The sequence below is a fragment of the Cydia pomonella genome, chromosome 25 (assembly GCF_033807575.1).
Source record: "Cydia pomonella isolate Wapato2018A chromosome 25, ilCydPomo1, whole genome shotgun sequence".
In the NCBI taxonomy this organism is placed as follows: domain Eukaryota; kingdom Metazoa; phylum Arthropoda; class Insecta; order Lepidoptera; family Tortricidae; genus Cydia; species Cydia pomonella.
Window position 1 is genome coordinate 9,091,480 of NC_084727.1, and position 21,869 is coordinate 9,113,348.

The following is a 21,869-nucleotide window of genomic DNA, read 5'->3' on the forward strand; positions in this document are numbered from 1 at the left end:
TGGAAGGTTGCGTTAAGGAATTGTATCTCCGTGTACCAAAAAGTGTCATCAAAAAATCTTAATACCTAGAATACTTGAACAAAAAAATCAAATCATAGACAGCGCACTTCACTCCGTCAATAACGCCTAGGTTCTTAGCTACTCCAGCGCTACTCTGGAGAGATTTAGAACTATTATTTATAGCTGACAGTTGGAAACTTTTGCAACAGTTCTACCATAAGAGATTTTACTCCTTTTAATTCCACAATCCATAGAGATGGAGGCATTTTGCGGTAACACTGATTGTCAAAAGTTAACGTTTAACAATTCAGTTGCCATAAAACATATGGCACAGTACAGCGCTATCTGTTTTGGATATCAAATTAAGGGGCACGTATTTTTCATAGTGTAAGGCCTGAGTGGACGCTCGAAGCAGAGCGTTCGGCGGAGCGTGCAGCGTGGCGTCGAGCTCACGAGTGATGTGAGCAGCGTTCAGTAAGGCCGCTCCTATACGTTTGCATTTGTTTAACATGCACGCCGCACGCCCCGCTGCACGCCCAACTCCAGCGTCCACTCAGGCCTTATACTTAGGGCCTGCTTCATAATGTCCAAGTAAAGTACCGGATAGCTAATTAATAAATACTTAAATTAACTGCCAGATAAAACTTCATGCAAAACCTAGCTCTTTATCTACCATTTAAGCTTATTTGAAGATTGTGAAACGACAACGATGATTTTATTCGTCAGATAAGTGGCAAGTAGCTTATTGTGAAACAGGCTCTTAGACTTTACCTCTTTATAACTGAAGCTTGTAGTTCTAAGTGATTAATTTAAATTGCGGCATATTTAACCAATTTCAAATCTCCTTAAAAATATAATACAATCACTCTTTTATTACGAAATCAATTCATACAATATTACAGTCATTTCGTTACCTTAGTCCCGTTATATTTTTGGCACCTGAGTCATATTTAATTCTTGTTCTCATCGCAAAAAGTAATTGTTTTCTTTTTAACTCTTAGTTTTCAAAGTAAAATATATATAAGCGAAGAATTTCGATGAGCATAGTTAATTCGTTATATAAAATATGATAAATACTATTAAAATCTAGCGTTTTTAACACACAAAACACCGACGAACAATTTTGCTTATAATGGACATTTACGTATAAATAATACGTCACAACTTTTGGTTGTCGTCTTTCTGTTCGTCGGAGACCTGTCATCCATTATAAGCATACCACTTAGGAATCCGCAGTAAGCTCGGTTCTCCATACAAACGTAGTTACGTTCTCATTTTTAAATGACTAGCTAGATTGCTCTGAAACTTTGTACTTACAATAGGATAAGGTATATCTATGCCTGTAATTAGTTTTAAAACTTCAGATACCATAATTAAAAAATCTAAGTTTTTTATACAAAACTTGTTTTTGCTCTATTTCGTTTGTTTTATAAGCTGGAGCTATATAAACTAATTACAAGCATAGATATACTTCATGCCATTGTATGTGCAAAGTTTCATTACGATCCAGCTAATAGTTTTAAAATGAGAACGAAATTCCTTTTGTATAGGAAGGTGAAATTCAGCCGATCTTACTGCGGACTCTTTTAACTTTAAATACCATATACTTACAGTATACATCGAACACGTACATACAAAACGTCAATAGATATTTACATAAGAACACATTTTGTTTGTATATTTTAACTTAATAAATCTAAACTCGACTACCCACAAAAAGAGCTCTAGATATCATTTGTACCTGAATTTTTCTATTCTCAATAATAATATCATTATTATAAAGATAATTTCAGAATATTTGACTATACCTCATTCTTTTAACATTAGAAAGAACTTCGCAGAAGCAGAAGTAAGCTTGAAGTTCCAAATAGGGCACTTTATGCGTTAAAGTTTAGAAGTACAATTATTAAGTACCGACTATGCTAAGTTAGATAATTCTATTATTATTAACAAAGAGCATGATAAAAACTACATGTTTACTTCTGTGGAGTTCTTTCTAAGGCAAAAAAAAACGAAGTATAAAGTACGTCCAAGCTGACTCTTCGTCGATTCGGCAAGCGATATAATTAAAATAAATAAATATTACAGCAGCGGTATCATAGTCGTGTTTTTGTCACTTGTCATATCATGCGTCACTTTCGCACTTACATATTTGTTAGATTAGAACATGACAGGTATGGTGACAAATGATAGACAGCCATCCATCTTAGCCCTGCAGGTCAATCTTATACGAACCGAGCTAGGCCCACTTGAATCTATTATTTAGGGCGGAACTGACAGAACGGGATAGTGTTATATAACTTTGAGTAGGAGAAGCAGAGAAAGCGTTTTTATTGTATGTCCTTGTCATTTTTTTTTATTCCCCACCATGTTAGTATGGTTTATGGTGGGCAACAAATAACCCGACCAAATTACGAAGGTTGTTTTTGGTATGTTGTCAGGTTAAAACGTGTTTTTAATTTTACAGTACATATGGTGCTATTTTACCGCACTAGTGCGAAAATTAGCATATTACTTTACTGTGATGAACATTTAAAGGACCATATGTACTGTAAAACGTTGTACGATACATGTGCGAATAGGTAATTCGCAACTCGTGTCGATTTAAAACACTCCCTTCTGTTTTAATTTGTCGCCACTCGTTTCGAATTTCCTATTTTTCGCACTTGTATCGTAATGTACTAGTGTCGCATTTCGTATGTTCCGTCCCTCACGGGCGCACGCATCGAGCTGCTTCTGTCAATTATACGACATACAAACGATATCTAAATGTGAACTTATCGTTATTGTAACTCATTCTTCGAATCGAGTCGAAAGTCGTATGAATATTTTAGGGATAAATTCTCAAATTGATGAAAATATAACTTAAAGTGGTTCTGCCACACTTCGTCGCCGCGAATTCGGTGCAGTTATGTTACACAGAATCTAGATTTTTCACTCATTTTTTCTGAAAAAACATAATGGCAAAATTTGTTAGAAATGTTCAATTGCAACAAATATTGAGTATGTAATATTTTTTATTACCAACCCATTTTCAAAACACAAAATAATACAAAATAATTTGCAAAGAGTATTTTGCAAATTATTATTGGCCTAGTAAGGATACTTAAGAAAGGACGCTTAGTACAAGGAATTTCGTACATTGACCCGCCTGCACACACGCATAATAGTATTTTATGCAACAGTTGTATAAGAAGGGTCAAAAAGGCGAGTGCCGTGAGTTACAATGTGAGCCGGAGCCGAAGGCGTAGGCGAACATTGTAAAGGAATACGCCACGAGCATACAACAATTTTCCTACGTAAACTGTATTCGTTTTGATTTTTTAGGTTGGTAGCCATTAATCGCAGGAACGTTATAGCGATTAAAAGCACAAGTGCTGTTATGAGGAATAGACAATATAGACTTTTCTTGAAACCTTTTATGTATGTTCTTATATTCGTGTTAATGAATGCATAAATGACAGATAACAGTAGAGGAGTAGGAAAAGGTTATAATAAATCTATATGTGACGATCCACGGTAAAAGGTACCTTATGGCGGTTGGCGCTTACGCTGTTATTTACGACGCTCCAATACTAATGCCATGCTATGCAACGTAAGCGCCAACCGCCATAAGGTACCTTTTACCGTGGATCGTCACATATTTTCACGTAACGTATAACAATTTCAACACATATAATCATTTATCAAAAAATCTATATTTTTTTTTTAAACATAATTGTGTGTTCCTATACCCAATTTTATAGATGAAAGTGTGTCATACATAACTTAATTATTAATTTAAATCACACGGATTAACTATACATTACAATTATTAAAAATATAGGCAGTAAAAGTTTTAATAGCTCCGCGTGTATTGCAAAGTATACCTTAAGTCTCTCGTTTTACGATACATAATAGATTACCATATAGGCCTATTCGTACTAGAATAATCACAATTCGACATGACTTAAAGCTGTAATAGAAAGGCGGACCGTGACCTTGATCCGGTAAATATATCTCTTTCTCACTCTCACTTGTAGCTGCATCCTTAACAAACGTACGGCGGACCTGCCACACAATAGAACAGAGGGCCTACCGCGAATCACGTTCGACGTGTTGCCTCCCTATCACACTTACGTACGAATTTACAAGAGCGACAGAGAGGCAACACGTCGAACGTGGTTCGCGGTAGGCCTGGGACCGGACCAAGGTTGCAGTGCAGTACGCCCGTTACCGCTTTTAGGCTAGGTTCATACGGCGTTAATTTCCCGTATGCCGTATACGGGATTTTATCGAATACTGTAGAGACAAAAGGAATATTATACCTATCTATGCGTCTAGCCGTGTAAACGATTTTGAAATTTGCAATACAAATTTTACTGTTTTCGAAAAAATCCCGTATACAGTATACGGGGAAAATTAACGCCGTGTGAACATAGTGTAACAAAATTATTTCGTTGGAATACAGGATACATTTTCCATGTTTATTAGACATGTGTAAGTAATGCGCGTAACATCACAAATGAGATATCACTCAAACGCGTAATGTTGCATTACGCATCACTCCGAGAAACCAAGCATTACTTCAAACATCACTCGAGCACATGACTGGCCGAAGCGCGCGTAAACTCGTAAAGCATCAATATAGATTGACGCGCCGGTAGTCGGTACGAAAGGTCCGTTCAAGTACAATCCGCGTAATGTATAATGAGCAATGAGACGTGATGGTGTGATGTGTGATGTTTGTTTGCCATGCTATCATTACTTTGCTATCCCGCTCGCACCCGCACTCACTGCTCGCTCGCTCTCATTCCGCAATGCTTTCGGAACACTTCGGATCGGTCCGCTCGGCCGGTCGGTAGCAGTCGCATTTGAGTTATTGCAAATTTCATTAAATTGATACGATAACGGATTTTTGCACCTGCAATCGATTTAAAACTGTAATGCGTTACCATAGAGCTTACAATGTTTTTAGTATTTTACCTATATAAATGCGGCTAAATGATAATTCGCTTGCGAGTTTGAATTTGACGAACAAAAACGTATTTACTGTTTATTATTGTTGTGAAATGTTTGGTTTGGTTGACTTTCGCGGCAAACTAAATTAAGCACGAGTGAAGTTACTTATTTATCTTTAATTTAATACTGTAAACACTAGTGTTTACAGTACATTCTCGTATCAGTATCATATCATAATTTTATTGATATACCCAAATAAAAATACTACCTAGTGACTCTCGATGGCGTTATCTCATTAATTAACAGATATTTTCTTTTATTTTTTATCTATGATGCATATTTTACGACTATAAAAATAAAAACATTAAAAAAAAACGATCTATCACATGGCGGTGACAAAACGCAATGCGTAATAGATCGGCGCGCCGATATGATACGCCCTAGAGTCCTAACACTCGCTGCGTAATGTAGTTAGTACTGTGATGACTGTGATGAGTGTGATGTTGCCATCACGCGCGCGCCCGCGCGCTGTATTCGTTCGGGTAAATGTTTCGTTTCGAGTGATAAGTGATGTGATATCTCAGTGTAACATTACGTTTTCGAAAAAGTGATGTGATATAGCATTACTTTTTGAAGCACTGTTTCGCGCATGTCTAATGTTTATCCATACTAGATTTAACCACTGTTCCTAGAGTACCAAGCTAAGTTGGCAGCGATTTTGATAGCCCAGACTGTGCAAGTGTTTTTCAATTTTAACGTTTAAATAACACGTGCACAGTCTGGGCTATCAAAATCGCTGCAAACTTAGCTTGGTCTAACGCTATGAGTCGAACCTAAAAAATCATGAAATAAAATAAAAATAGTACTTATAATGAAAAGCACGTACTTGGGCCAAATACGTTTGGGAAAAACGAAATCTTTTCTGTGGACATTATTTGAATACTTTTTTCTAAGACTTTTATCATATGTGGCTTTGCAGGGTCCTTATGCTTCATATGTATAAGGACCTTTCTCTGATGGAAAACCACTTCTAACTTTTATGTAAAAATTGTGTACATTAAAGTAAAACAATTAGTCTTATTAAATAGGATGTCCACAGACGCACCCTTAACCCATACTAAAATAGTACATTGTGCCTTTTACCCGTGATACACACAATGTTTTTCGTCATAAATGTGAGGACATAGAAACTACATAAGGCAAAAAGTATGTAGTAAAGTTACGCGAGCAACCTCCCCCTTCATACTCTGCAGCCGGCCGGTCAACGACACCTTCTCGTAACTCATGAGTCCCTGGTACTAACTCCTTGCTAAGTTCTGTTTTTGGACAATTTTTTTGCCTATGTAGCCTATGGAGACTAACAAGCAACGCTAAGCGATCTTCGTAATCAGTGGATATTATTATTTTAGTGAAAAGTAAGTATGGTACTTACACGAAGTCTTAATTCGACCATTAGAGTCGATGAGTAGAACTAACCGTAACTGTATGGAGCGTTATAACAATCCATTAATCCCGCGGGAACAATATAGGCCTTTGTCCTTCAGTACAACTGTCAGAAATAAGATCTTTTACGAAAAAGTTGACCCACAAATTTCTTAAGACCAGAGATAATTAAATATATATTATGGTTACACTATAGTAAGTAACTACGCGATAATTTGGACGTGTTTCTTCTGTCCCTCTCTAGGTTCCTTCAAAACGTACGATGTCGTTCTTCTGAGGGATCCCACTGCATCTAAAAATATAGATTATTTAATAACAAAACTTCTTTGAGACATAGACATATTAAATATATTAATTTTAAGCAGTCTAGCGTAGTTTTAAACTTGGGAGTCCGTTTAATGGCTCCTCTACAAGATGGGCCATCATACTGGCCCACTAAGATGGGCCAGCGTGTAGAGAGGGTAGTGGTGTCGGATGGCTCATGGCGCGGCGGGATGGCGATGGGATAGCCACAGTGTCAGTTTTTCGTTCGCACATCAAAGATAGTGGGCCAGCGGTTGTGCGTACGCATCTACACGTGGCCCATTCCATAGTGCGCGCGCTCAACCATCGCATGTCCAGCGCTGGGCCATCGTGCAGAGGAGCCATCACCATTGCATGGCCATCTCGCTGGTCCAGCGCTGGGCCATCGTGCAGAGGAGCCATCACCATTGCATGGCCATTTCGCTGGTCCAGCGCTGGGCCATCGTGTAGAGGAGCCATAAAATTACGTTAGACTGCTAGTATTAGAGAGAGAGAGGGGGGTGGCTCACTATGTGTGCGCGGACGGCGCGCGGGGGACGCGGGCGCGGAGGCGGGCCCGCGGGCATGTCGCTACGACCACCGGAGCTCCTTTAGTTCCACAACGCTGTTGGATAAGTCTTGGGCCTGAAACAGAAATATGGTCTAAGGACATCTGTGAACTGTGAACAGTGGCGAGGCAAGACCAATATTTGGTGTGGGCAAGGTACATTTAGCAAGGCCCTCTGGTGTCTCAAGAAATAACGGATAGTTTTTACGTGGATTCCCAGTTATATGTATTTGAGGCGGGAGGCCCCACGGATAGGCGATGGCAAACGTCGCCCACGCGTAGCGCTGCCTCTGATCTTGAATTTTAATCTAGAGTATGCTAGAGGCACGTGGGTCGGGAGAAGATCGCACAGTTCCGTATACAGTCTGCCTAGAGCTTAGAGCTCCGTCTGCAGTTATATATACCGCGTATCTAGAGGGTGCTAAAAGCACGTGGGTCTATTTTTTATACTACGTCGGTGGCAAACAAGCATACGGTCCACCTGATGGTTAGCAGTTTCTGCAGCCTATAGACACCCGCAACTCCGGAGGAGTTACATTACATGCGCGTTGACGACCCTAACACCGCACCCTCGTTGACCTCTGGCAACCTTACTCACCGGCAGGAACACAACACTATGAGTAGGGTCTAGTGTTATTTGGCTGCGGTTTTCTGTAAGGTACTTCCCCAGTTGGGCTCTGCTCTATATTTGGGATGACATCTGCTATGCTGTGCCGTACCACACAAAGCGTGATGAGTTCACATTGCCCATAGCTCTCTTTTGGACGTAATTTAAGAACATACCCGGGTCCGGATCTCAGGGGCAACATCGCACAGTCCGTATACAGACTGCCTTAGGGTGTAGAGCTCCGTCTGTAGTTACCTCGTATCTAGAGGGTGCTGGAGGCACGTGGGTCGCGGGGGAACATCGCGAGCAGCCCGGCCGTAGGACTGTCCTACTTGAAGAGCCGCCGCGCATCGCCGTCCGCAGCTCCTGAAATTATAAAACAAACTTACACTGCATTTTCTCAATCTGTTAATTTGAACAATTTTAGAAATAAAAAAATCTTGAACTCGCGACTCCGGGATTGGCCCGTCTGTGATGAAAATTTCAACTATAATTAAATATATTCTTCTTTGTCATACGAATTAGGAGCACGGATTATAATCCCAGCAAACATTCTAAGTGCTTTTTCCCAGGTTCTAGAATATATTACTAATATAGGTAAAAATTACATCATACGCACCACATAAATTCACATATCGTACATTTATACTTCCGGGTAAAAATATAGAGCCATTAAAACGTAAATTTCCCTTAATCAAAACACCATAAGGTCAGAAACTTAAAGGTTGAGAATGAGCAAAATATAAGGTAAAATTAACTTCGAAACTCGACAAATAGTTAATTATTACTTCTAGGTGCATATTAGGTGTATATGCGATGTAATTTTTTCTTATACTGGGGACCTTTAGGTCGATGATTTAAGTAGCTTTTGCTACCAATTTCGTAGTAAATATTACCTTCCATAGATACCAAATTGAGACTATAAAGTTATAAACACTTGTAAGGTACTAAAAATACCATAAGGTTTCATTAAGATAACCTAATAGTCAAATTAACCCTAAAAAATAACTAATAAGTTGAAGTTTGCGAGGCGACTTCAGGTCAAGTTTGTTTTAGTCACAAATAAGTCATTTCTCGGTAAAATAGGACGCGTTTACCCAATAGTTATTTCGTTTTTAAATCAAAAGTAGTGTTGGATTTACAATGGCCAAAGACAAAAAAAATATAGACATTCCAGCAGTTACTATAGTAAGTGTAAGGCTAATATGAAAATTCAAAGTGAAATATTAAAAGAAGAACAAAAGTGTGAATTACCTTCTAAATCCAGTTTTGATGGATATCCAACTTTGTGTCAATCTACTGATACTGATACCGTTTCAATAACACACACAGGCAAAGATCTTGATTATATGCATTCGTATTATAATGAATTAGGAAATAAAATATCTGATAATATAGATGAGATGACAGATGGAAGTGAAATCGGTGCAAACAAAGAATCGGAAAATTAAGACTCTGGAGATGAGTTCATTAGAAATGAAGACTGCTCTCACCTGCAGACACCAAGTCATCTCTAAACGACTTGTTAGTTTTACTGACTGAACACGGATTTAAATTGCCAAAAGATGGACGAGCACTTCTGAAAACTGACGATGTCTTTTTATAGAGCCTATGGGCCAAGGCAAGTTTTGGTATCAAGGTAAGATAAGCTATTGTTTACAAAAAACTTTGTTAGATATGGATTTAAGTACTATATCAAGTATTGAGTTGATTTTCAACGTAGACGGTATGTCTCTTTTTTTTTAACGCCTCCCACGCCTAAGGGCAAAGCGTTATTTCCATTCCCTTTCAGTAATGGGTGGCCACTATCTTATATATCATTTTTGCAACAATAAATACCTAAAACCAAATTAGAGTCAATTAGAAATAAATGTTTAAACTGTTGTAACTATATTGCGTAGATGCGTTAAGTACGCAGATATGTTTTAAACTAAGCATACAATCAGTTAAAATAATTATCACTAATGACTCGTAAAAGTTTCAAAATCTTAATTTTCACATATAACTTTCCAATTGGGGAACCTGTGTGCGTAATATTTACCCTTGGCACTTATTTTTATTTATTTAATCTTTATTGCACATAAGAAAACACACTGTACAATAGGCGAACTTAATGCCGTAAGGCATTCTCTACCAGTCAACCTTTAGGCAAAGCAGATAAGTTGTAGGCGGTGCAAAAACATAGGTATAGGTGATACAATTGATACATGTACGAACACATTACATTCATAAAAAATACACATACATAAACACATATATATTAATAATATTGATACAAATACATATACTTACATATACATACATATATATATATATATATATATATATATATCACAGCAAAGATACAATAGGCCATAGACATACGCGAAAGTAGACTGCACTCTCGCCTCCAAAAAACGTGCCTAGAAAAATGGCTCGAGGGAGTCTAGGGAGACCTTAAGTGCCAATTATATCCACACTTTATCAATTTCCGGGAGGAGAAAGAATATTTTTCCATTTCACCAAATATCAGCACATCGTTTACAATATTTGAAATGTAAAAAAATGGTTCCTGTGCAAGAATATCAAACATTGAACATTTTAGACAGTTAGAGACAAAGTATTGTTTACATTTCAAATATCGTTAACGATGTGCTAATATTCCGTGAAACAGAAAACGATTATCAGGCCCGAAATCGGGACTGATTTCGGGCCCGTTATCGGGAAGTGTGGATGTAATTGGTGCTTTAGTCCCTTTTTCTTTAGGGCGACGATGAAGTGACAACTGAATAAATGTTCGTTGCCACCCACAGCTAAACAAGCCATGCTGCTATTTTTATTAATATAAATGTTATTATTATAGATTTTACCGTGCTAGTTTTTTTTTTAAAGGTTTTTAGTGTCAGTTGTAGACACAGGGCCCTCGCTATTGATACGGGCGACCCTGTGCCCGTGGTGACATTTGTGACAAGTTTGGTTTGGTTTATGCGATGCCGGGTCCGGCATCACCATCAGTCAGAGCAATGCTGATGCACGAGTTGAAGACCCGGCGTTGTTGTTTTGGTTGAGCTAATATGGATCCATGGTCCCCGCATAGGGTACGGGCGGCCATGTATCCGGGTTGATATTTGTGTTGTGATGTGTGATTAAGTTATGATTTTCATGTTGTTTGAGAAACGTTAAATATTGGTTTGAATTGTAAATTAATTTTGTTGTTGATTTTTAGATTGGCACAATTGGTTTAGGTTGGAGGGACCGCAGTAGATATAAATAAATAGAGGCTCTCAACGGACGCTGCTGCCCGTCCGCCGGTTTTCCCTTAGTCGCCTTTTACGACACCCACGGGACGAGATGGGGTGGTGCTATTCTAAACGCCGGCACCACACGGCGGTACCGTGCTAGTTTATTACGACCTTCTAAGGGCGTTGGCGGAGCGCCTCGACTCTCCTCTCATTCGCTTCTGGGTTGAAGAGGTAATTAGCAGGGACAAGTCTCTACTTCAGAGATAGTTTGCCTTGCTTGCCCCTGTCAATTGATATCACATTATTATATCGTGTAATATATTTAGTTTAAGTTTTTTCTATTATTTTATTTTTGTTTTTTGTATTGTTCAACTAACATAGATAGTTAAGTATTACGATACTCTGTAACTAACAAGCTATGGATCAACTTGGTCTGAAATTAATTATTTATTTATTAACTTCACTTAAGAATATTGAGTAGGGATAAGTGGAAATTAAAACATATTAAAATGTGATTGATAAATACATTATGTTTCAATTACATACAAAATACTTCATAACCAAAGAAGCTTGATTTTCACTAAATGTCAACATTTAGAAGGACTATTCGTGAGTCAATAAACTAGCCTAACCTACCTAACCAATAAAAATGACATTTATTTTAATAAATATGGTAATAGTAGAAGTCTCCCTCGAACTATCTCGCCAGGCTCGATTTTTGGAGGCGAGAGTGCAGTCTACTTTAATATGTGTCTGTGTACCGCCGCATCGCGTCTCGCGCCGCGCAAGGTCAATATGAAACAATATTTGATATGATTTACCTGTTATAGTTTTTACAGAATTTCACAAGACAATTAGGCATTTTTAGGGTTCCGTAGCCAAATGGCAAACAACGGAACCCTTATAGATTCGTCATGTCCGTCCGTCTGTCCGATTATGTCACCGCCACTTTTTTCCGAAACTATAAGAGCTATACTGTTCAAACTTGGTAAGTAGATGTATTCTATGAACCGCATTAGGATGTTTATACAAAAATAGAAAAAAAACAATATATTTTGGGGGTTCCCCATACTTAGAACTGAAACTCAAAAAATCTTTTTTCATCTAACCCATACGTGTGGGGTATCTATGGATAGGTCTTTAAATATGATATTGAGGTTTCTAATATCATTTTTTTCTAAGCTGAATAGCTTGCGCGAGAGACACTTCCAAAGTGAAAAAATTGTGTCCCCCCCCCCCTGTAACTTCTAAAATAACAGAATGAAAAATCTAAAAAAATATATGATATACAATACCATGCAAACTTCCACCGAAAATTGTTTTGAACGAGATCTAGTAAGTAGTTTTTTTTTAATACGTCATAAATGGTACGGAACCCTTCATGGGCGAGTCCGACTCGCACTTGGCCGCTTTTTTTAAATTGGGAATGGCTATACGTGATGCGTTTCCACTGCGCAATTCGCCAGACGACTGAGTGCAGGGGTGTAACTAAATGCGATTTTGACACCTATGTATTAGCCCCATTCGTAGTGCTCGTAAGGCCAGTCTTTACGAAGTAATATATATGTCTATGTCGTAAGCACACCGCCTACGCCCGCGATGTCAAACAAATACTGAATACGATTGCGCTCGCCTCGCAGTACGCGGTCAAAGCGACGTTGTGATGGCGGTCGCTTCGACCCTTAAACGGTAACTCTGCACCATTAGGTCGAAGAATTGAGTATATATTACGTAAAATTTCCTTAAATACCAGTACGTCGTATTTTTAGGTAAACTTAACTTTTTAGTCGAGCCGACATTTTGTTTTGTTATAATTAGGTCTTGTTATTGCAAATTGCAAAATTTTGGTATGTTGTAATACCTAGAACAATAAAATCTAACAGCACTTTTAATTTCATTTATACGAAAAAAAAATAGAGTCAATTTAATATATTTACAAACTCCGAACACAAATTTACGATCCCCAATTACAAGCAATACATACTACTTATGAGCTTAAAAAAAATTAATACTTAAGTATTTCGAAAGCCCATCAGTAGTTTTGAATAAAAACCTAACATACTGCACGAGAAAATTTTCAGCGCACAAGATTTCATCGTATAATTCCTGCGTAATCGACCTAGATAATTATTTTACGCCAAGTAATGGCCGCCATTCTCGTTACAAAACTTAAGATTGATTTTTCGTTAGACATTTTGATTGTGAGCGGAAAGAAAATACTCTCGTAATATATTTGTCTCTTTCTCTTCATGCTATCTCATATCAAAAATAACCTTTCTTGGTAATTAAATGGTAAAAAACACGTTGAAATCATGTTGAAAAATAGTAAGTCTTACTAATTTTGTACATTGCAACCACATTACACGTCGTGGCGACGTCCAATCCACGTCGCAAACATTACCTATGTAGTAACCATTAGGTCACAATTACTAAAATTACGTGGAATCGACGTAGCCGGCACGTGCTTTTTTTCCCCACTTTGGTGAAATCCAGGTGGATTCCACGTCGATTCGAGGTAACTCATTTTGGTCACTGTAGGATTTGCGACCTATAATAGGTGATTTTATCGTTATTTTCACCAAAAATGTTTGCTGGGATTTCTACTGAGCAATTAGTAACCTCATACCAGTAAATAGTAACGTTCGTGTGGACCACTAATGTTAAAAAAGAAGTACCTACTTAGGCCGGCCTTCTTATGTATTGCAATCCTATGAGGTACAGAACATTACGGCCCAAAGAATCTGGAACTTCCTGGATTCAACGGGCATTAGTAATGAACTTTAAAGGGCTGTCACAATAGATCACTGCTTGGTCGACGTGGCACAAAACAAATGCCCACAAAACCCCAATAATAAATAAATAACCACATACTAAATAAGTTTTTGGTAAAAAATATTTTTTGGTATAAATAACCTTTTATCTCTGACTATACTTTTCTTTCCACAGGCCGCTACTACTCATTAAGTTGCGTTTTTTATCACAGAGTTTATATGATCAGCTCGATGGTACCATAATATTGCATTGTCGCCCGACTTACATACCTAAACGTACCTAATCATCAATTCATCACACACAGTCGCGCCTCGGTTGCATGTCTTATTTCGTCTGTCATAGGTATCAACTCTACTCTGTATCTTTAGGTATTTAAACAATTTGTACATTTTCGGATAGTTATAACATTTATTGGTTAACCAACCAAATACAAAACCACCTGGATCTGTCACTGAACGACCTGACCCTAACCTACATTATTTGATCATGTAATGATTTCATCTACCCTCAACTGGCTTAAGGAGCCATTTGAGGGTAGATTTTGTTTATTTTTATTTACATATCTAAAAATACAGAGTATAATTCGTTGGCTGCGCGGGCAAGGTGTAGGGAGGGGAGGCAGGTTTGCATATATAAATACTTGTATGTATTATAGTATTTTGAACAATAAAACTGTTTCTATTTTTGTCGCTTGACATGTGTATGTACCTGTCCCATCTCGCTGCATAGCGATTGTCTCCCATGTGAAGCGTTCTTCTTTGTATGCCAGCAGAATTCCAAGATGGCTACCACTATGGCTAGAGCCAATCCGCACAGCAGCGTCACAAACACACCACCTGAACAAAATGCACACAATATTTTTTCTAAGACAGCAGCAAACACCTAAAATTATAAATAAAATCAAATTAAATATTGGTTTGTTGATCTGCCTAGAAGTCAGAATTAAAAAAAACAGTTGCATAACATTGTACGAATACTATGCAACTGTTTTTCTCGCGCGTCCGGGCTTCTTATGAAGTTGATTTCAATACCACTGGCAGTCATTTAATCGACAAATAAAAGTGCTAGTAGAAAAAAAACTAAATGGTTTTTTGTGTAGTGCCAAAACAAGAATAAAAATCACGAGATGAGAAGTAAGTCAGCTGTGACACTATGCAATCAGAAAAACAGAAGCGAAGAAAGTGTATTCGGATAACTTCGTAAACGGGGTAATTTTGAAAATGGCGAATATCTATAAAACCAAAAGTACTTTAAATAGGATCACTTATCACGCTACTGGAAGGCTACCAAGCAATGCTTGGAAAGTGGTTCAATTTCCAAACCGTTATCATGTACTTGGGGCAAAACCTTTAATTTCGGTTTTGTTTGTAGTCATTATTTTTAAACCGGTTGTTAGGAGAACATTTCCATCAAGTTCTTGTCAGATTAACCTGTTTAGAACAATAAAAACCAGTTTCTTCCTATGTGGATGTCTTTGTTTATGCGGTACATTACCGGACCGCCGACTCGTTGTTCTTCGAATAAACCAGAAGGCCTACCGCGAACCACGTTCGACGTGTTGCCTCCCTGTCACACTTACGTATGAATTTACAAGTGGGACAGAGAGGCAACACATCGAACGTGGTTCGCGGTAGGCCCTCTGTTTACCGCACTCTTACTACACGGTAAACACGGTAGTTGACTGAAAAGCTCTCTATCATATCGCGATTATATATAAAATATGATTGTGCCTTATTTAAAACTGTAGACATCAGTTTCAACAACAGCACCAACTACTGAAATTTAAAGCAGTTGCATGAACACTTTCTTTGCGTTTCATCACGGATAAGACTTCAGTTCTTACCAAACTATGCACGAGTACTCTCTCTCTCTCTCTCTCTCTTCACTGGCTCAGTGACCCAAACAGGATCTTGGCCACTGACACAAGAGAGCGCCACACTGCCCTATCCTGCGCCACTTCACGCCAGTTGGATATTCCGAGGGCGAACAGATCTTTTAGGACTTCGTCGCTCCAGCGGTATCTGGGACGCCCAGACGGACGGTTTTCCACCCGGGTGCCCCACATACGCTCTTCTCACGGCAGATCCTCTCCCATCCTCTCTAGGTGACCGAGCCAGCGGAGTCGTGTGGCTTTGATTTCGCCAATTATATTGGGCATCGCAACGAGCTCCTCTAGCTCCCTATTCTTTCTACGCCTCCAAGTTCTATCTTCATCTCTGATAGGTCCCAGAATCTTCCGCCAGATTTTCCTCTCCGCCACTAAGAGCTTGTCCAAGATTCACACCCATACATCAAAATTGACCTAATTACAGTCTTGTAGACACGAATCTTGGTTGGTCTACTGATGCAAGAGTACTACATAGAAAAACATACGACTGAGAAGATAGAAGTTCCATGACTCCATAACTCACCAATATTCTGCACGCCGAGTGGATTAGCCTTACTGTCCTTCCCGTCCCTGTTACACACGTCACCAGTATTCTTCCACCACTTATCGTACAGTATCTGTATGACGCCCTTCTCTTGAAGTTCCAATATCGCCAGCGAGATGCGATCCCGCCATGGACTGCCTTTCCACGTCGCGATTCCGTAGCCCTGAAATCGGGACATTGAGTGTAAGAACAAGAGTCCATCTAAAGGATCGACCACACGTGTGCTCAAAATGCGCTCACGCACCGTAAACACAGTGACATGATTCATGCATCACGTTTTTAATATCTCCAAATTGAATATGCTGTTGTATTTATAAACGTTGCTATGCATTTTTCATGTAACTATATAATGTAATGATGTCACAGTAAATGTTGTTGACTTATAATTTGAGACCTACTTGCAATTGAATTTTGAAACCTTCGACCCCACCGACGAGGTCGCTACCATACGAACACCATGTAATCAATTCTTGCGATTTTGACGCAGCACAGTTAACGGTGTGTTAGCCTATTTGAGGAAAAAGCAAATAACGAGGAGATCCAACCATCGAAAATAGGATACACCAGATACATCCTCATCCACATACATCGAATATATCTGTTTGGATACCTGTTAAGACATGATGAATTCATCAAGACAATTATAGAAGGTAAAGTAGAAGGAAACAGGAAAAGAGGGAACTCAAGGGGGCACACACGGATCAAGTGAAGAAGAAAGTGAACCTGGTGTCGTACCTATCGGCTGTCAGGGACAAGGCTGTGGAAAGAAGTACGCCTACAGTTTATGATGATGCCGCTCTTAAGTTTATGATGATGAGCCTATTCGAGCAGCGATGTGGCTGATCCTTCTGCACCAGTTGACAGTGATCAAATGTTACAACACAGCGTCATTTTGAAATTGATGTAGATCTATAGATCTGACGTAGACGAGGAAATCCTAGACGATGGGCCTTTCAAATAGGATAGAGTGTTCTCAGGAAGTTGAGACGAGAGCCGTCGTGATTGAGCTAGGCGTCAGCAAACGCCGAAGATGTCGGTTCAAATCCAGTCTCAGACAGTGAAGACCATTGGTCACTTTTACTTAGCGAAACTTATAACGAAACACTTTTATAAAGAAATCTATTTCATATATCATTTTCTATAGATTTTCTAGCCGCCACACATCAAAACCTGCCAAGACCAATGCAATTTTAATTTATCAATATAAAGATTCAAAATAGGAACGGAAGACCATTTTATAGGCTTCTAGACGGCTCTAGCTCCTCTAGGATATGGTAAAATTTGTTAATACGATTCTGGATACCTGATCAAATTCCACACTTTTTTACTTACCTTAGAATCCAGAAGCCCTCCAATCTGCGTAAGGTTACAGTCCCTCTGCACTCTATGATCCAGCATCGTGGACTCCATGAGAAACGCGTAGTTCCCCTGCAGGACTCTCCTCACACCCTCCTCGTATGAGGAGACGAGTGCAGGAGGGGATGTGGTTGACATGTGTTGCCACATCTTTTGGTAGATGTCGATGTTGGAATCCTGAAAAAAATATTCATCATCATCATCATTTTAGCCTCCAGGTGCCCAGTCCAGCATAGGTCTCTATTCGTGTATGCCACTTATCCCGGTCCTGGTCTAGACGCATCCAGAAGAGTCACGCGATTTTTCGAATACATCTCAAATGAACTCTTCTGAATTTATATTTTAAAAAGGTTTTTAGCAATAACATTTCTGAGCGTTTACAAAACACTGCGCAACAGCCGCCACAGCCTCTTGAGCGTATTTAGTAGCGGGGAGGTGGGACAGTTGCCTAATCAGGCACTGGTCCTCGCTTCACTTAAGTTTAGGTACTAATATAATTATTTAAGTATTTTCTTGGTACTAACAAACTATGGACACCTATTTGTCTGAAATAAATGCATTTTTTTTAACGTTTCGAGCCAGTTAGAATAAAAATTATTTGGAGTGACATATTTAATGTTTATTCATTACCACCTTGACTCGAAATTGGCATGGTGTAAGATGTCAATAAGCGTCCTGATGGAGCCACGTTGACGCCGCGGAAGGAAACTAGGAAGTGTAGTCCCAGGATGATTAAAAAAAATCTAGTTTAGGTAGTTATCTGCATTAAGCACTGTATGTGAATATCTGAAGACTCCAACGAGTTAATGTAGCTACGATAACCCAGGCCGTCTTGTAGAATGATATATGCTAGTGCTAAAGCCCAACAGACTTTTAAATCAAGTTCTAGAATTATCTTACCCTTCTTTTTAACCCGACTTAAGCTCTGATATCTCTGGGGCAGTAGAGCGATAGGACTGTGTGGAGGAAAATCCAGGACGCTTCTGCATCACGAACTTGTTCTGGAATACTCCTACAGAGTTTGCGCTCCAGCGAGATCTGTTGAGTGGCTGAACCTGAGCTGAGTGTGGTGAGGGAGTTTAACTAATGGGAGTTTACGATGGCTCACGCTAGAACGGTCCGAGCCAGGGCGCCCGACACTTCATTTTCTATGACAGTCTTGACAGGTGATCGGTTATCACTTGACGCTTTCTATAGAAAACTGAAGTGCCGAGCGCTCCAGCCCCAGACCGTTGTAGCGTGACTCATCCTTTTTATCGCTGGTTTGGTACACCTAAATTAGCCGAGAAGATCCCAGCAAGAAACTCAGCTAGGCCCGGCGAGTGAAATCTTACCCTGAAAAATGTCATAGTAGATCCTCCATTGAGCGTGCCATACTGCACACTATTCTGAGCCGCTAAATCAGCTGCACTCTGTATCGGCAGAACTGTCCTTTCCACTGTCAGGAAAGCTGCCAAGTTTGCAGTATACGAAGACAGGATGATCAGAGTGAAGAACCACCAGATGCCGCCGACTATTCGGGTGGAGGTGGCCTGAAAATCCACAGAATTATAATATTTTTTTAAAGTACCTAGAGCAAGAGGTCTCCCTTTCCGATTGGGCTAAAATGCTTCTATATGTCCGGTTATTTTCTTCTAAAACTTACATTTTTCAATACATTCTCATACAATTTTGTGTGCAGAATTGATAATTACTACCTATACAGTATTGTAGTTTTTGAAATGTATCAAAATAGCGGAGCCTTGGGAGATGACGCGATCTATAGTTTCCAGGGGGACTAGTTTTAATTATTAGTACAAATAGATGTCAGCTTAAAGGGGCCCACTGATTACCAGTTTTCCGGAAGATATCGGCCTGTCAGTTGTTCGGGATTGTCAGCTTTTATAAATAGCTGACAGGCCGTCCAGTGAACTGGTAATCAGTTCCCTTAAGAAAAAGTGACTAAGGCCAGCAATGAACATGACCGGTTTCGAACTGGCGTCTTCAGCGTCACTGCTACACCCGATCCAATATCTTAAAATATATATATATATATATATATATATATATATATATATATATATATATATATATATATATACGAGTATGATACGTAAAGCCCTTCCTCCTTGACCATACTCCTTGATCCTTAAAAAGATTAATATGTATTATTACATTGTTTCCCTGTAAGCAAATTTTATTGTCATTTTGTTAAACCCCCTTCGAGAAAATATAGTCGAAGTATCGAGATAATTGATTTTTAAAGGTTATGAATTGGCCCTTATAAGTGAAGCTAAGACCTAGCGTTTAACGTTTTAGTCTTAGCCATAACTGTCAAAAATCAATTCAATCAAAATGCAGCAGATTTAAGAGGACTGTACCTTCGGGTTCAAGCCAGAGCCTTGTCTCAGGAACGTTCCCGTGATGAACCAAAGCGAATTGCAGACGCTGAACTGATTTGTGAGTAGTTTCGTCTCGTGCCCGCAGACGTGCGTGCTTGATGACCTGTAATCATACAACCAATATTTTAAATTTTAATAAGTGGTTTACTTGTACCATCTGTAAGTAAAACTCTAATCGCTAGAAACAGCAACAACTATCATTCTATTTTTTATTATGAACCCTGGTGGGCCAAAGGCTTCCCTCCTATTCTTCCACGTATCCCTATCCCCGAAGTCACCCACCAGTTTTGGTCAAAGGCGTCAAGCTCGGCCCGCCATCTCCGACGAGGTCACTTGTGACGCCTTACAATTTGCTTTGCAAATTGGGACCCAACGGGTGGTTGTTTTGGCCAACAGGGCATCCAGTATGCGGCAGATGTATCCTGCCCAATCCCGTTTAAGCTTAGAGGAAGTTTCAACTACGTCAGTTATTCGTGGTTTGGAACGCAGTGTGTGGCCTTGACTATCCATACTTATTATGTTAATTATACTTAAAGCCAGACCAGAAATATATGATCATTGTCAAGAGGGTGCTATTATTTTCATGTATAGAGTGACAGTTCAGTTTAGTATGAAATTTTAAGTTCCAATGAAATTCCGCAATATGGCGCGTGATCATATATTACTGGTGAGGGTTTTAAGTGTTTGCACCCATTAAGTCTATGTTAGCATAATATTCTCCCACATACATAAACAGGAAAGGGATCCGATTTTTGTCTGCTCCTCTGGGAAATAGGCGTGATTACCTTCTGTTTCTCACAGCAGCAGCAGACAGAAATCGGATTTCCACCTGTGAAGTAAAACTCTGGCATTATTCGGTTCCTACAATCATAAATCATTTGATCGACCGTTTAGGATACTCTTGGCCTGACCTTTCTTTAGAATTAACCCGATTTTATCAGGAAAATTTCGTCCAGAGCTAACAGAGCTTTGCCTTCCAACTTCCACATCCTCGCATTGCTAAACTGTGGAATGAACTGTCGCTAGCGGTATTTCCGGACCTTCAAACATTCCAGGAAAGAGGGTATTCCCATCTGAAGGTCGGCAACGCATTTACGACCCCTCTGGTGTTACAGGTGTCCATGAGCGACGATAATTGCTTCCCATAAGGTGAGCCGTGAACGTTTGTCATAAAAAAAACTTCCATATTTTCCTCATACACTCTTACCACTCCAAGGCAAAAATGGACAACAGTCCTTTCAGTGTATTGATAAAATACAATATAAATACTCTTTATTGTACACCTCAAGCGAAGAACATAATAAAAAAGAACAGCAACACAAACACAGGTAAATTACAGGTGACCTTATGGCTAGAAAGCGATCTCTTCCAGACAACCATTAGCTAACCATCAGGCGTGCCATATGCTTGTGCCGCCGACGTGTTATAAAAAAATAAACTTTTAGGTAGTGGAAATTACAATACACAAATACGTACCATTCGTACGGTGAAAATCTTGCCATGACGAACAATGTGAAAGACACCAAGATGTAGGCAGCCAGAACGTACAACCAGATCTCGATGGCCAACGGGTTGAGGAAGCTGAAGAGGCGCGTCGGTTGAGACGTCGGGACCTGCGAATATACATCACTGGTTACAATACCTGAAGTATACATGTCGGCGGCCGCTAAAATCCGGCAGATCATGAAATTCCTAGGCATATCGTGAATGGCTGCCCAGCCTTGCCGCTCTTCTCAAACAGAGACGCTTTCTGGTGGCTGGGGTATGTGCACCGGATGGAACCCTCTAGAATACCTCGACGTGTCTTGCTTGGTGCAGTTGCGTATGCTAAATGGAACGTTGGAAGACCGATGCTGTGCTTTAATG

At 39.4% G+C, this 21,869-nt stretch overlaps 1 protein-coding gene across 4 annotated transcripts in view; it reads right to left on the reverse strand.

The window, feature by feature from the left end:
- Positions 1 to 6,036: 6,036 nt before the first annotated feature.
- The window catches only part of LOC133531362 (glutamate receptor ionotropic, kainate 2), a 92,125-nt gene continuing 76,292 nt past the window's right edge, over positions 6,037 to 21,869 (reverse strand). For 2 of the 4 annotated variants that reach the window (XM_061869521.1, XM_061869523.1), the window contains 7 exons: positions 21,480 to 21,616; positions 19,983 to 20,106; positions 18,957 to 19,154; positions 17,599 to 17,799; positions 16,246 to 16,429; positions 14,543 to 14,670; positions 7,371 to 8,207 (listed from right to left, as the gene is read on the reverse strand). In XM_061869521.1, the coding sequence (XP_061725505.1) occupies positions 8,031 to 8,207; positions 14,543 to 14,670; positions 16,246 to 16,429; positions 17,599 to 17,799; positions 18,957 to 19,154; positions 19,983 to 20,106; positions 21,480 to 21,616 (1,149 nt within the window). In that variant the 3' untranslated portion in view covers positions 7,371 to 8,030. Of the gene's footprint in view, positions 6,677 to 7,188; positions 7,312 to 7,370; positions 8,208 to 14,542; positions 14,671 to 16,245; positions 16,430 to 17,598; positions 17,800 to 18,956; positions 19,155 to 19,982; positions 20,107 to 21,479; positions 21,617 to 21,869 lie in introns of those variants that run through there. The other 2 variants (XR_009801518.1, XM_061869522.1) reach the window with 2 other exon arrangements.